This window comes from Sander lucioperca, chromosome 10, assembly GCF_008315115.2.
Source record: "Sander lucioperca isolate FBNREF2018 chromosome 10, SLUC_FBN_1.2, whole genome shotgun sequence".
NCBI lineage: Eukaryota > Metazoa > Chordata > Actinopteri > Perciformes > Percidae > Sander > Sander lucioperca.
In genome coordinates, this window is record NC_050182.1 from 5,411,851 (window position 1) to 5,428,117 (window position 16,267).

Sequence of the window (16,267 nt, forward strand, 5' to 3'; positions counted from 1 at the left end):
GAAACTGAATGTTCATAGAACACCTTAGTTTGCTCTCGAAACATGTCACTTTCTTTGAATTTCTTGAGCGATGCTCCCTTCCCGATCTCATGAAGGCGAGATGTAGTGTGTAAGAACAAGATATGCTTGTACAAATATGTACTATTGTGTTAACATTTTATTGACTAAAATGCGTTAGAACACGTCCATCTCGAAGACGAGTTTGTTCAGAATCAAGTCGACTGACTCGATTTCCTTCTCATACATTCCCTGTTGAAGCCTGGCATCCATGGACTTCAATGGGGCTGCTTTGAACAGTTTTTTTCAGTGCTTCGAAACTGGACGGTCATTGGATAAATGCTGCGATTATGTCCCGCCCACGGTCGCTCAGCGTCTCTGGAGGTAAATGGAGGAGTGGGCTGGCCTGGACTCCAGGCTTCTGCATGATGATTGGAGGGTCTGTCGAAAGACTGCATCTCCTTTTGATTGACAGCGATTTTGTACTTTAAAAAGTCGCCGAAGCTATTCAAGCTCAGTCCCATTGCGGAAGTGTAGTCTTGGTATTTGCTTGGCAAAATTGCTAGCCAATTTTCATCACACATTTCATACAATTATGCACCACATTCCTTGTTTCAGTTCAACCTAATTCCCACACATCCTCCTTCAAGTTTAATATCGTTTCGTTAGGTTGTTCATTCTCATTCTTCATGTTCTTACTTGACTCACTACAGAGGACCAGATCATGGGAATCCATGCTCGCATGGTAGCAGAGAAGGACTAAGAGATCTGAGAGATCATTTATGTGAACAGTAGGTGCAGATGGGACACGTGTTTTGGTGACACAACCAAGAGTGGCCTACATAATGGGGAGCGAAAAGGGAGACAGAAAGCCATGTTATAGCCAAGTATAGAACAAAATCATTGTTTTGTGCTATTCCCAAATATCACTTTCATTACTGTAGCTTCTCTCTAAGCAGTCTAACATGGTGACACTTTGAATCCTAGTTCTTTGCTGCTGCTAGCTAATGAAACTATTCGCTAATCCTAAACTTGACATTGTTTCACCAATAATAGTAGTACCACAGCTCAACACACATCCAGATGTTCCTGTAACAGATTATGGAAGTCTGTTAATTTTAAATAAATCTAGATTTAGATTCCCGGGCCACACCAACACAGCGAGAAGGACACGAGGAGTGTATAAAAAAAATATTTTATTCTGTTAAGTTAAAGTTTAAAACAATATTATGACATCTCAAATAAAAACCCGGGAGACCATAAAACCATGGATCGATCAATGTTCTGTCCCAGGGTGAAACAATACCCGAGTCCAGTCCAGCCTGGAGTCAGCTCCGTGTTTCCCCTGTCGCCGGCACGGAAGGTCTTGCTTCAGCGGGGCTTCGAATAACCTATTCCAATCCAGAGATCCGGGACCAGGAATTCCGTGGTGCCGTTCTGCTTCGGTCAGTGGAGAAATGTAAAATCAATGGGTAGCCTACTCTTAGCCCGGCAACTTTAAAACAGTCTCGGATGACTAGAGTGACGACTTTCCTTTCCTGTACTTCATGTGGACTCGTCAACAATACTGCCGTATCTGCTGCTCTGTCGTCGGCCCCTGGATCTGGCACCGTCACAGAAATGAACAACAACTAAAAAACGGCTCCTTTAGCTCAAATACTAAAAACACACACGCATCAGTGTGGGAGGAAAGGACCACTTCCCTTTAGTCGGAGTTTTGTGAGCGTTGACACTGCAGAGTTTGGGAGTCGGCTCCACCAGGGCACAGGAGATCCAGTCAGCAACAACACCACCACCACCACCACCACCACCACCACCACCACGGGGAAAGAAGCTCAGCGAGTCAGTCCGCTGCAGCACACGGTCGGTCCATCAGTCCAGAGCGTTCTTCCTAGAAAGAGATCTAGCCTCTTTTTATTGGGAGTGGTCTGATCAGCTGGCAATCAGATCGCTAATGTGAACGGGGTTCTACAGGTGTGTCAATTAGTGTTTGTTGTTGCAGTTCGTGAAAGAGGGAAACAATACTATCCAGTGTCCACAACAAAATATAATAAAGTAAATCCACAGCAAATAATATAGAAAAACCACAGCAAACAATAAGGAAAAACACAGCAAACTATAGAGTTTTAAGGCAAAAATAAATCAATAACAATTATACAAAATAAACTAAGGTCATCAATCACACTGCTCCACTGGTTTTATATTATGACATTCCCAATACATTTTAGTTGATCACCAGGTATGTTTTATTAATGTAAATTGAATAATCCATGTAGGAGAAATAAAAGAAAATCTTTTTTTGCTTAGTGACAGTTGAGTGGACCTTGAATGAATGACTGAATCTCTTCCCCTTATGGTGACATTTGTTTGCCTCTATGGTCTTTTACTGTAAGATGTCAACAAGATTCTACAATACATTTTCACATGACTATATCCAATGTTTAGATATGTTGTGGTATTTATGCAAATTAGCACATGCATTATTATGCACCGTTTGCATTTTAACAAACAATTTTAAAAAACTTGTAATACATTTTTTGTTTGTCTTGATGTAAGTAATCAACTCAGTAATTTTCATAGTGATATCTAAAGGTTAAAAAATGTAGCCTATTCACATGACAAAAAGAATGAATAGGCGTATGAATAGGCTATGTTTGGGTCTTTTTTGAAACTTTCCCCTAATGGGATTCTTCGGGGCTTTTTTTTTCCTTACTCAGGACATAATGAGGATACAAGATCAGTTGAGTTTGCTTCTGTTGCAATGTGTCCTCGATTGACCCCCATTTAGGCTTAAAATGACCGGACTATAAGGGAAGTGTCTGTACGCTGCTCTACATCGGAGGTGGAAACCCGTAAGTAGGCCTACAGACAGAAATACACGGAGCACAGACGAGACACAACTGTTTGTTAACAAATTAGTACTGCGCTCCTAAACTTTGTGTTGATGGCATCAATGTATTCGACTGATTTGGCTATGATTCTTCCGAAAATACACCTTTCACAGCTTTCCTCACTTAGAGACGGTTGCTAGGTGATAGCAACAAATACGGCATGATGGTCGGACCCCGCACGTAGCTGCCTGTTCTATTCGCCTCGGAAAAATAAACTGGACAAAGTCACAGTTCTACCATGAGTTCTAGAAAAAAGAATATAAGAACTGTTTTGTTTAATAATTTGCAGGTGCCATTCTGGGGCTTTTTTATTCTATACTTATTTTTGGAAAGAAAAAAAAGAGAGAGAGAAAGCAAGAGATCCGGGGCTATTTATAAAACATTTGAGGATGTAGCCGGGGATGTCCAGGCCTAATGACGCCTCTGTGGTTTCACAAAGCTAGTTCAGCATAACTCTGAGTCAGTTACTATGGCAACATACTCTGTGATCAGTAACACTGTTATTTTTAAAGGTGTTAACCTCAATACGTCTCTGTATCTTCCACTGTAGAAGCTGACAGTGTGACTTCATCATCTTCCTGTAAGTAAATATAAAAAAGTTAATTTAAAACATGTTGTGTTCCACTCTCTAATCCATTATGAACCATCTGAGATGATGATGATAAGTACCCAACATAATTCAATTTTAAAAAGGTAGGCATTAAGCTTCAGGCTAATTTATCAGATATTTTCAGTCATTTCAACATTGGTGTACTCACATTGACTCATATACATAGAGTACTCAAGTTAGTTACTCGCAAAAAAAATTGAGACAGCCAGTGAAGTGATCCTGACTAGTCCTGGCTAACGCCGCCATGCTAACACCGATAACTGCTAACGTTACCGGCGGACCTTGCAAGCGAGCCACGGATGTTTGCAACCACCGTGACAGAACTATGACAGAAACCACTAGTTTGACTTCCTCATAATAGAAACATGAAATTTGCAATTGCAATTTTGGCAAAGCAACCATGTAGCCTGTTCAGCGGCCATAGCCGACAAACGGTGAGTCATTTTAAAGGGATGGTTCGGAGTGATTTCACCTTAAGGTAGGGTGACCAGACGTCCCCGGTTTTGGTGACCTGTCCCCGGCTGAATCTGTCCCCGGAAATGTCCCCCGTTGTCACTGTGACTGACAGACCCAAAATTGGAATGAAAGAAAGAAAACATTGACCAAACGTATAGTCATGCACCCTACACACGCAGGCTCAAGACAGCCACAGCAAGCGCTGCTCAGAGCTCAGAGATGTAGAATGCCCATATTTTACGATGCTAAAATTATTGTTTATTTACATAGTTGTACATAGTCTGGTGGGTTTAGCGAACGCAATTTCGCGGACTTTTTATGTTTAAAAAAAGTATCTTACTCTTTAACAGAAAGGCCGACCTACTTAGAAATCCTTTCCATAATGTTGTCAGACACTTAGAATATTAATCTGTGCCTGTCAGCGGCAAAACGAGCACTTTTATGAACGTGAATACAAGCTGGACAATTATGCTATTAACTTACTGTACATTGTAGCTTGTTTCGCCGTTGCCGACTGCAGCGATCTCGTTTAATACAGGACCAATGTCAAAGGAAAATATTTCCACAATAGTTTTAATGTTATCCGATACTCAATGAGCTGTTGCAGAAACAAGCCCAGCGTGAAGCAATAGTCAGATAATGTAGTGCAGTAAACATTACAACATTTCCCTCTGAGGTGTATAGTGGAGTACAAGTATGAAGTAGCAGCAGGGGCAATTCTAGGATCAGACCTTTAGGGGGGCTCAGCCCCTAATGAGAATGTGACACGGATCTAGTGCATGCAAAAGTGTTAACCCCCTTGCTGTGAAAAATGGTTTGCGAGAAAATTAACATTGAACTTACATGAAATGTTATCATATTTGCATTCTGCATAAATCTCTGCACACCCATTACTCTCTGGGAAATATCTCACAAACTCTTCACTCAACACATGCATCGGTACAACAAGCGGTTCCCGGGTAATCCGGTTTTGAAATTGCAACAAAATTTCTACATGGTCTCCAACTTTGGGTACAAATTATAATGTATTCTCATGTAAACTATTTATGTCAGCACAGACATTTTTGTAAATTGCTTAGCCATTGTATCCCACCATAATGGTTATTATATTGCCAGATTCCAGACAATCCCACTTACAAATATGAATATATATTTCTACTTGTATGCTTCCTAGTAACATTAATGTAAAAATATGAAGAAAAAACTATTCCACCTGTGTGTGCATAGTTAAAATTCTGAAGTGCAAAATAGTTCAGGCTACTACACAAATATGTCCATCCATAGATAAGAATAATCAAGTCTAACCTCTGAATTTCTTTTCAAAGTGCACCAGATTGATGCAAAACATTAAAATAGACAACATTTTCTTACAGGGGAGCATGCCCATGGACCCCCCTAGGGAGGCTTGTGCCCCAGTGCAGCTATAGGTCTAGTGAGGGGCAGTGTCCCCGTTTTAAGTTTTACAAAGATAAAAACATTACCTGTTTTGGAGGTATTTACGCTTCTGAGCTGAAAATGTCCCTGGATTTTGTCTCAGAAATCTGGTCACCTTACCCTAAGGTCCATTGCACCATGACTACGAGCCAAACACCCCCCCCACAGAAGCTTTTTTTCCCTTGGTCTAACATTGGTCGAGTTAGCGGTATCAGCCGAATGACTTAGTGCAGGTGCTAATGGAACCAAAGGTGTATCTCATAAATTACCCCACTAATAATGCCCGAAATGGTACCAAACTTCTACAGTAGTACAAATAGGTTCTGTACTCTTAAAACGAGGCATTGGAAAGTTTGTAGTTTGTAGTTACACCATAGTTTATTTAAATAACACTTGCCTGATAGCTTCTGCTCTCTGCTGCTACTGCTACCGGCAGGAAGACAGTGCTTAGGGATCGTCTACAAACTACAACACCGAAAAGAGATACAACAAAAATATTTATTAATTTAATGATTAAATAAGGTAGTATCTCCAAACTTACCTCAATTATAACTTGTCTCCTGCTAGTTGTACTACAGCACTTACCTTTAGAAAATAAGTTAATAAATATTTTTGTTGTATCTCTTTTCGGTGTTGTAGTTTGTAGACGATCCCTAAGCACTGTCTTACTGCCGGTAGCAGTAGCAGCAGAGAGTAGAAGCCATCAGACAAGTGTTATTTAAATAAACTCCTGGTGTACTTACAAACTTTCTAATGCCTCGTTTTAGTAGTATAGAGTACAGAACCTATTTGTACTACTGTAGAAGTTTGGTACCATTCCGGGCATTATTAGTGGGGTAATTTACGAGATACACCTTTGGTTCCATTAGCGCCTGCACTAAGTCATTCGGCTTATAGCACTAACTCGACCAATGTTAGACCAAGGGAAAAAAGCTTCTGGGGGGGGGTGTTTAGCTCAAGGTCATGGTGCAAAGGACCCTAGGGTGAAATTACTCCGAACCATCCCTTTAAGCCAAGAAAGGGTGGCTGTCAGTTAGAGAGGACTGTAAGTTTTAGTGGTTGTTGCCGTAATTTTAAGCAGAGAAAGTGGGTCTATCAGTCGGGTTTAGAGTACGGCGAGGTAGTGTTGTTTTTAGCAGTTGTTTTAAATCAATACTCACACATTGACTCGGTCAGCATTTTTCTGACACTGCAGGGCGACGTCTCGGACGTTGGCCCAGTGAGCAAACAATCCATATGCAACATCCTCCCAACGCATTTGATGACATTGCCAATAAACCAACGCCGAGGCGATGAGTTTACTGGGAAGTGTTCCAAAATAGCCAGAACATGCCCACATTATAGTTGGGCTACGTTGTTGCCACAAAATATGATTTTGTGTAAAGAAATTAGCATTTCATGGCCACAAATTAGTAACAGTATGTTGCATTATTATTTTTCACAATGATGCTTTTGAAGCATGATAACACAGTGACAACACATAGACAGCAAATGCTTTTAAAATGACCAAATTCACAGCCATGATTTAATCAAACATTTGGGTTAAGAACATTCTTATTTTAGGCCACTAGAGCCTGTACATTGTTGATTTAGTTCCCCTCTGTGCTTTTATCATAAGAGACACTGCAGACAGTAGGTGCTTGTACTTTTTAGAGGAAAAGTACACTTCTAAGTGTGCACGTCTACGTTTGCATTCCCACTGGCCAAGTGGCCATAAGCACTGGTAGGAGGGGTAAGGGAGTGACGCAAGCACGGCAACGGTCTTTATAGCATCGTCACTAGACCTTAGCGCCACATTCAACAACAAAGCATCAGTCCACTTTTCCGAGTTCCGCATTCCGTCCATTCTCGTAGTAATTCACGTAATGTTTTGCTCAACACAGACGGGGCTTTATTATACTTGGAACAGACCCCGCCTCTGCCTGCTGCGCTGTGGGCATCAATTTTGGCAAGACTGCCTATAATCGAAATCTAAACAGTTAATTTCTCGTCTAAAACGTTGTCAGAAGTGAATTTAATGATGAATAAGATGGTAAAAATTGTTAAAAATGTCCCGTTGTTGGTTGTTGCTCTGTCTGCAAGTTCCGAGTTGGCAGTGGGCGTGACTTATAAGTTCGACCAATCAAGTACACCTAGGAAAAGGGAAAAGGGAAAAGACCCTGCTCTGAAGTAGGAGCTAAAAAAGTACGCTACTGTGGCCAGAGGAACTTAAAAATCCCCACATTTTCCTGTCGGAACACGACGAAAAAAGTGTTCTAGGAACATTTAGTTCTAAGAACTGCAAAAATCCCTCCGGTCGGAAAGCCCCTAATATTGCCCAACCCCACACTTCCTGTTCACAACAACACACGTTCTTATTGGCTGCCGAATTGACGAAAAAACGACAGTCACAACCTTGAAGAAGAGGTCCAGTAAAGAGCATCACAGCAGACCAGACGGCCTCCTAACAGCTCTCATACAGGACTGCAGCAGGACTTTAAACATTTGTTCAGGATGAACAGAAATCCACAGAAGGAAATTGGTACTTTAACATATTCTGTTTATGTGTCTGCATGTAAGACATTCTGTACTATGTATCTATATACCACAATGTTGTCTACATTTGTGTTTAATGTTTATTTTCCAGAGGAAATCAAATATGAAGATAACTATGATAATGCTCCAGCCTGGACTGTGGATAAAGTGAAAGCCCCTCCAGGTACATTACACACATTTAATATTGTTAAACATGAGATTTATTATGTCATTATGTTAAAAAAATGTGATAGTGATGAAAATATGAATGTTTAAAAGCTCAGCTCCCTTTTCCCTGTAGGACTTCAAATGTATTCAAATCCCCTTTGACTGTTAAATCAACATCATTAACTCAACTGAGTTCTTATTTTTCTCTCAGACCAGAGGTCTCTCTTCTTCACTCAGTCTTTTCCACTGATAGCAGTGTGTTGGCTGATACTGTTAGTCATCATGGGCCTTCTTATCCACTGTGAGTACCACTGTCTTAGCTTGTTGTTGGTAGTCCTTATTTAAAGGACAGGTTCACATTTTTCAACACCATCCTCTGTCTGTCACTTTAGTTACTTCTGTCATTTCTGAAAACGACGCCAAGCTGACGGCAGAAATCCAGCAGCTGGAGACACTGATGCAGCATCTGAATTTATCCAAAGACAACGAGACTCTACTGGCTGCCATTCAGCACCTGACAAACCTCAACGACAAACTGAGCTCAGACAATGACAAGTTGAGGAGGGACCACGATGATCTGACAGCAGTAACAAACTGGAATAAACTCAACGTCAGTCGAGCTCAGTGGAGTATTGATGCCTACTGCCCCAAAGGAAATAAAAGTATGTTCAGATCCCATTAATTAGATCCAATAATAACCAATAATAATAATATCACAATGCAATAATGTTGTTTATTGGTTGGTCTCTTTTGTTTCAGGGAGACGATGTAAAGCTTGTCAGGAGGGCTGGGAACTCACCGAGCCCAGCTGCTATGAGGTTCATAACGTTGTTTCTTCTGATCAGAAAACCTGGGAAGAAGCTCGAGAAGACTGCAGAGGAAAGAGTTCACATTTGGCTGTTTATACTAAAGAGGAACATGTAATGAGAAAACTGTGGGAATTTTGATAATAAACTTGAAATATATTTCCTGTTGGTCTGAACAATGTGAGTCTGTTGATCACAGTGTGTGTATTTAAGTATAGTGTCTAAATCTCTGATAACTTTTTCTGTCTTGTCAGGGCATGATCAGTAAATACAGCCCAGATAGTTCAGGAACTGATGGATACTGGATTGGCCTGAGAGCTGAAGGTGGAATGTGGGAGTGGGTTGATGGAAGTGATCCAGCTGTAAAGTAAGAGACACATTCCTAAACCATTTGTATCATAAACTCTATCAGCCTTGATCTCAACATCATGTTCTTCTCTTAGTGACTGGACACAACAAAATCTTCCTACTGACGGTCAGTGTGTAATGTCTGTCCATGAGGAAGAATGGAGATCAGTGAGCTGTGCTGAGAAAAAACGATGGATCTGCAAAATGAAGGCTTTATCTGTTTAAACACTGCAGTCAGACTCTGCATGATAATATCAACTGACTTATGAATATCAAACGTGTGTTTGTGCTCTGTGTGTTTCTCTCTGCATCTTTGTTAGAGATGCAGTGATTAAATGTGTTATACCAGATTGATGAAAGGGAACAACTTCTTTAGGATGTAGGAAGGATGGCTTTTTTGCACAAGTATAGAAAATGGTAAATTTGCATAGCTCTTTAGCTCTAAATGTTTACTGTACATTTGTCTTTTAATTGTTTTAACCCTGTGCTTGTTTTGTGTCTGTGTTGTAACTCTTGCAGCAATGTCTTCCTGTGTCAATAATTCATTTCTCATTGGGGAGACTAATAAAGATACTTTGACTTTGACTTGGAAGTTTCCTGTTTCCTCTTGTCGTTTTAAATTTTAAATTGTTGCAGCAGGGGGCGCTGCATCACATGTTCCCCCAGGGAGATTTTTTTCCCAGTTTTGACAGCAGACATATGCACTATTTTTTAAGCCATTTTAAAAATAAAATGTACATTATTTAGGAAAAACATGCCAGTTGCCAAAGAAAAGAATCATCCTGTGACATCATACTGTTCTCTAACTTTCTTCATCATTCTGAAACCAGAACACAACAGATGTTAAGGCTGATTCATTTTCACTCCTGCCACCTAAAAAAGAGGCAACCATTGTTTGATAAGTTACATCACACAGGTAGGGTCACTTTAGGGTAAACAACTAAACCTATTTTTATTATACTATAAATGAATATAGTTTACAGAATGAATGTTTAGCTGATAAATCTGCTACATTTAAATTGAAATGAATACATTTTATTATATAGCGCTTTACATGGTACTCAAAGACACTTTACAGTAAAACCAGCACATCTAGCACATTTAAAACAAATAAGCAATAATGCCAACACATAAAACGAGCATATTAAAAGCAATTAAAATAATCTGGGTTGCTCTAATTACAACTCCCCAACAACGACAAATGTGGACGCACCCGTCCTGATTACAGATAGGCTAGTATTCATATTGAGTCTAAGTAAACAAATCTGGGCGCTGTTCATAAGACCTGTAGGGCAGAATAGTGTTACACTTATCTTAGGTCAGTAAGTATGAACAACATTATTCAGGATGTGGTTACGTGATTAAACAGGATGGTCAAACAGAGCACCATAGCTCAGACAGGAAGTCTCAGTTATGGGGAAGTGTCGTATTGTGTGTTTTACAAAGAGGAATTTTATGTTTTTTCTTTTGTCTAGAATGAAGTAAAATTGTGATGTCGTTCATTGCTGAATATTTTATCATAGCTTGGTAACATGTAGGTTTTTTAGCTCCGACTGGGGGATCCCGAGACGTTCCCAGGCCAGGGTGGAGATATAGTCCCTCCACCTAGTCCTGGGTCTTCCCCGAGGCCTCCTCCCAGCTGGACGTGCCTGGAACACCTCCCTAGGGAGGCGCCCATCTTTACCAGATGCCCAAACCACCTCAACTGGCTCCTTTCGACGCAAAGGAGCAATGCCTCTACTCCGAGCTCCTCACGGATGACTGAGCTTCTCACCCTATCTCTGAGGGAGACACCAGCCACCCTCCTGAGGAAACCCATTTCGGCCACTTGTAAGAATATAATATTTTACCTATTAAGTTGGTAAAATGATACAGTCACAAGCTCGATGCAGAAGTCTATTTAAGTCCAGTAAAGAGCATCACAGCAGACCAGACGGCCTCCTAACAGCTCTCATACAGGACTGCAGCAGGACTTTAAACATTTGTTCAGGATGAACAGAACACCACAGGAGTAAATTGGTAATTTAAAATATTATATATTATGTTTTTGTGTGTACATGTAAAACATTATCAAATGCGCCCGATCTACCAACTGAGCTATCTGGGAAGCCCTGTTTGTATGTGACATTTTATATTGTTGCCACAGATAAGCCAACAGCCAACATTGAATGAAAAATCTCTCACATGCTGTTTTTTTTATTGGAAATACCAGAACGCTTTAATCAACAGAGGAGGAACAACTGTAATCAGGATGCTGTAACATGTTTAATCCAGATGAGACAGAAGCAGATCTGGTCTCAGTGTGTTCGCTGCATTTAGAGTTTACATGTTCCCTCATGTTCACATGGGTTTCCTCCCACAGTCCAAACACGGGCAGGTCAACCTGTTTCTGCCTTTCATGCAGTGCATGCTGGGATATGCTCCCGTTAACCGACATAAGCAGGTACAGGGGAGGAGAGATGGATGTTTGTTCTCAGTATGATGAACAATGAACTTCTGTTATTGATTTGTTCATTCATCATTATTGCTGAAGAATATGTGATAATTAGCTGTGTTGAAAGTTTGAATGTTTAAGAGCTCATCAATACATCACTGTGTCCATCAATGCTGCTCGTCTTAATGGAGATATTTATTCTCACCATGTTTGGTCAAAAAAACAACACACACCACGACCACGTTATTGATCACGTTTTGATAAAAAAGTAGAAATGAATGTTTGTCAGATGGGTCTTTAGTCTCAGCAGAAAGAAATGATTGACTCTATTTGATTATGATGAAAGTTACTGTCTGTTGATGAAAGGTCAGCTGACTGACTTTGTTCCCCCTGTGGTCGTACCAAAACAGACACTGTGCGTGCAATTCACTTCCCCTTCACAACAATAAGTTTATTTAACCTGTTAATTCGGAAAAAGGACAGTCACAACCTTGAAGCAGAAGTCCAGTAAAGATCATCACAGCAGAGCAGACGGCCTCCTAACAGCTCTCATACAGGACTGCAGCAGGACTTTAAACATTTGTTCAGGATGAACAGAAAACCACAGGATAAAGCTGGTACTTATACATATTCTCATCTTTATGTGTGTACCTGTAATACATGATCTACTGTATGTATGTACCAGGATGTTGTCTACATTCTATGTGTTTTGTAATGTTAGATGCTTTTGATTGTAAAACTCTAGCACCAAGGTTTATTAAAATGCCCAAATGAATTATGAATTTTCCACTCTGCTCAACACACTGGGAATGTTAGGATTTAATTTCAGAACTAAAACCATATCTCTACCTGTGTGGTTTTTAGTTCTGCTTTAGTTTTATATGGAGGACTACAGGTGAACAGAACAAAATGAGATCAAAATAGGCTGACTGTTTCTTAGAAAATGTAATGTCTCTTTATCTGCAGGTTGAAACTTTACTCCAGTGTGTTCAACATATTGGCAGTAAAACTGCATCTAAACATATGAACATTTGTGTTTGATGTTGATCTTTCAGAGGAAATCAAAGAAGCTGACTATGTTAATGCACCAGCATGCACTGTGGATAAAGTAGCAGCCCCTCCAGGTACTACTGTATATTTATATTTATGTATATTATTTGTGTTTTTGGCAATGTGAGATGCTTCTGATGCTTTACAACAGCACCAACGGGTTTTAAAATTCCCAAATTCGTTCAGACTTTTCTACTCTGCTCAACACATAGGGAATAATAAGATTTCATGTATTTGTTTCTCAGAGAAAACAGAGAGGAGCTGTCTTTTAACAGCACTGTGGATAGAATGGCAGCCAGCTCAGCTATATTTTAAATGACGGTGTTCTCATCAGAAATAAAGATGTATTAATGAGCAGAGATTTTTTAAAGTGTGAGGCGGGCCTCCCCACGTGGACTCCAAACAGTTTCAGGGGAGGTTCAGTGAATGGAAGTGAAAAAATATGACTTTTAACAAAAGAAGATCACAAAGAATAGTCTAAATGTGTGTGTTGTTGCTGTTTTCCCCACTTTCCTAGAGTCAGAAACTAAGGAATGCCTTACGAGAGACTTATTTGATGTAGCTGGTGTAGTCTGAAGTTATGTCAAACAGCAATATGAGGCTGTTTTGGCTCAGTTGTTGAGTGTCTATGGGATCAAATAACATTATCATGATCCTCAACCCGTTCTCACTCTGAACTCGTGAAATACGGACGTTTGGACAGTGGCTGTCAGCGTCTGAAGCAACGAGAAAGGCGTCCTTCAGCGTGTTTGTATAACGTTCCGGGGAGAGCAGGCAGCTACACGGGGTTTAGCGAGTAGTATGTAAGGCCGAAATTCCGCGTAGGGAGATTGGTTGGGGGTGGTGGATGGGTCAAACACAGGACTATCACCCAGGAGACCGGGTTTCATGTCCTGCTTGTCACGTTTCCTAAAGTCGTTTTCTTCTTTGACCGTCCCGTTATTCCTGCGTGTCACGGAAGCGTACGCCCACCTACGACCTTTTCCTTAACATAACTGCGTCAAAAGGGACGCCAATAGTCCCGACCAAGCGTGTTTAGTTAAAGCGCTTTATATGATGCTAAAGGAGACTTTTAGCGTCAATAACAACAACAAAGGCAGCTGACCAAGCGTCCTTATTTTACGAGATGGGAGTGAGAACCTGTTGCGATCATAGTTTAAGCCTTTAAACATAGTTTAACTTTAAGCCTTTAAACTATGTTTTGTATTTTTGAACGGATGATTTTATTTTGTCTCCTGGGTCTTCAGTCTCAGCAGAAAGATATTTGATTGTGATAAGAAGTCCCAGTTGAAAAGCTGTAGTTGAAAGGTGAACTGCAGCAGCGTGAGGAGATGTTGCAGACAAACAGTGAGGGTTAAATCCTTCACAATGAATCAACATTAGCTGCTAACCAAACAACAACTCTGTCACAACTTTAAAGAGGAACTAAAAACATATCAGCCCCATGTGGGGTTTTTAGTTCTGCTTTAGGTTTGTATGGAGGACTGCAGGTGAACAGAACAAAATGAAAAGAAAAACAGAGGCTGACTGTTGGTTTTAAAAGTGTAAAGTCTCTTTATCTGCAGGTTCAAACTATATTTCAGTGTGCTCAAAATGTTGACTGTAAAACTGCATATTAACATTTGTTATTGATGTTTATCTTTCAGAGGAAATCATAGAAGAAGCTAGCTATGTTAATGTACCAGCATGCACTGTGGATAAAGTGACAGCCCCTCCACGTACATTTTTACGCATTTAAAATTGTTAAACATGAGATTTATTTATTAATATTGTTAAAAAATGTGATAGTGATGGAGATTTAAAATATGAATGTTTAAAAGCTCAGCTCCTTTTTCCCTGTAGGATTTAAGATGTATCCAAATCCCCTTTGACTGTTAGATCAACATCATTAACTCAACTGAGTTCTTATTTTTCTCTCAGACCAGAGGTCTCTCTTCTTCACTCAGTCTTTTCCACTGATAGCAGTGTGTTGGCTGATACTGTTAGTCATCATGGGCCTTCGTATCCACTGTGAGTACCACTGTCTTAGCTTGTTGTTGGTAGTCCTTATTTAAAGGACAGGTTCACATTTTTCAACACCATCCTCTGTCTGTCACTTTAGTTACTTCTGTCATTTCTGAAAACGACGCCAAGCTGACGGCAGAAATCCAGCAGCTGGAGACACTGATGCAGCATCTGAATTTATCCAAAGACAACGAGACTCTACTGGCTGCCATTCAGCACCTGACAAATCTCAACGACAAACTGAGCTCAGACAATGAGAAGTTGAGGAGGGACTACGATGATCTGACAGTCCAGTTGGGCAACCTGACAAAAAACTACACTGTCTCAGATGGTCTATGTTGTTTCAGGGAGACAGTGTAAAGGTTGTCAGAATGGCTGGATACTCAGTGGGTCTAACTGCTATGTGTATCATAACGCTGCTCCTGCTGATCAGAAAACCTGGGAAGAAGCTCAACAAGACTGTAGAGGAAAGGGTTCAGATTTGGTTGTTGTACATAGTCAAGAGGAAAAGGTAATGAGAAAACATGGACATTTTTATGACACACGTAGGCGGAAATTGGGGAGGGATCGGGGGGGGGTCAGGACCCACCCCATCTGAGGGTTATTCCCCCCCAAAAAATGTCATTAAAACCACGCTGTGTATGGTACATAATTAAATACTTCAAATAATTGTGTCAGTAGTAAAATAATACAAATGCAAACAGGGCAACAAATGGGTTTTAAGTTTAGAATCATTTTGAGTCCCCCCTCCCTTGTCTCACAGTGGTTTGGTCCACTGCTTGGTGTTCTGCCTTTACGTTAATGCTAGGCAGAAGTCCCAGGGACTCGTGGGATTCTTTTCTCAAAATTCAGATGCAAAATACAATGTATAAATTTCAACTAATATATTTTCAACTTCCTCAAACTCAATAGGCCAGATTCAGCTGCAAAATGTGATGTTTAAAATTCAGTGTTAACATCAAGGAACCCAAGGAAAAGTAATCGATTCTAGATTCAGAGCAGCAGTCAGATGAGTGGGAGAGCAGCTTCTGAAAGGAGAGATACGTTGTTTCTCTTTAACATACTTGTAAATAATAAATAATGCCATATTTTTCTTTGTGGCCTGTGTGTGTGCACTGTAAACCCGAATAAGTTACCAGAACTCAAAAAATGTGAGGCAATCAGTTGCCACAATTTTTTTAAGTTGATTAACTTAAAAGTCAAAATTTTCCAGAACTTAAAAGGTTGGATGAATTGCTACATGTACCTTTTGATAACAGTTAAATTAAAAGTGCTCATTTAACTCAACTCAAATATTTGCAGTTAATATGACTTACAGTTTTCTGTTAAGGCAGCTCAATTATTTTCAGTTATTATGACTTAAAGTTTTGAGTTTACAAACCACAGGAATAAGTTCACAGAACTTTACAAAAATAAGTACACAACCACACCAGTTTATGTTAACCAAACTCAATGTTTATTAGTTTGTGTTGTCATTGTTTTAAGTACACATTAGTCAAATATGTTGAGTTTGTTTACTTAAAAACATGTGACTCAAAACTTAAAAATTTTGTGG

The 16,267-nt window shown here is 40.0% G+C and overlaps 3 protein-coding genes and 1 long non-coding RNA gene across 4 annotated transcripts in view; 3 read left to right on the forward strand and 1 right to left on the reverse strand.

Moving 5' to 3' along the window:
• LOC118496018 (CD209 antigen-like protein C) overlaps positions 1-16,267 on the forward strand; it is a 331,629-nt gene that overhangs the window by 136,675 nt on the left and 178,687 nt on the right. The window lies entirely within an intron of this gene.
• The window catches only part of LOC118496028, a 112,701-nt gene that overhangs the window by 64,863 nt on the left and 31,571 nt on the right, over positions 1-16,267 (reverse strand). The gene's annotated exons all lie outside the window — the stretch shown is intronic.
• Positions 1-16,267, forward strand: part of LOC116064743 (CD209 antigen-like protein C) — a 98,966-nt gene that overhangs the window by 25,953 nt on the left and 56,746 nt on the right. The window contains exons 4-6 of the mRNA XM_036006036.1: positions 12,714-12,782; positions 14,355-14,426; positions 14,629-14,721. Of these exons, the coding sequence (XP_035861929.1) occupies positions 12,714-12,782; positions 14,355-14,426; positions 14,629-14,721 (234 nt within the window). The remainder of the gene's footprint in view (positions 1-12,713; positions 12,783-14,354; positions 14,427-14,628; positions 14,722-16,267) is intronic.
• On the forward strand, positions 7,731-9,796 carry LOC116063944 (asialoglycoprotein receptor 2-like). The gene is made up of 7 exons (XM_031318971.2): positions 7,731-7,909; positions 8,015-8,086; positions 8,282-8,371; positions 8,463-8,732; positions 8,830-8,990; positions 9,131-9,243; positions 9,320-9,796. The coding sequence occupies exons 1-7, from the start codon at positions 7,882-7,884 to the stop codon at positions 9,447-9,449; spliced, it is 864 nt and encodes a 287-aa protein (XP_031174831.1). The 5' UTR covers positions 7,731-7,881; the 3' UTR covers positions 9,450-9,796.

Excerpts from the sequence above, each read along its gene's own strand:
- LOC116063944 (XM_031318971.2), top strand. The coding sequence starts at position 7,882 with ATGAACAGAAATCCACAGAAGGAAATTG. Across the intron at positions 8,087-8,281 it reads TAAAGTGAAAGCCCCTCCAG|ACCAGAGGTCTCTCTTCTTC; the intron begins GTACATTACACA and ends TTTTTCTCTCAG. Across the intron at positions 9,244-9,319 it reads GGAAGTGATCCAGCTGTAAA|TGACTGGACACAACAAAATC; the intron begins GTAAGAGACACA and ends TTCTTCTCTTAG.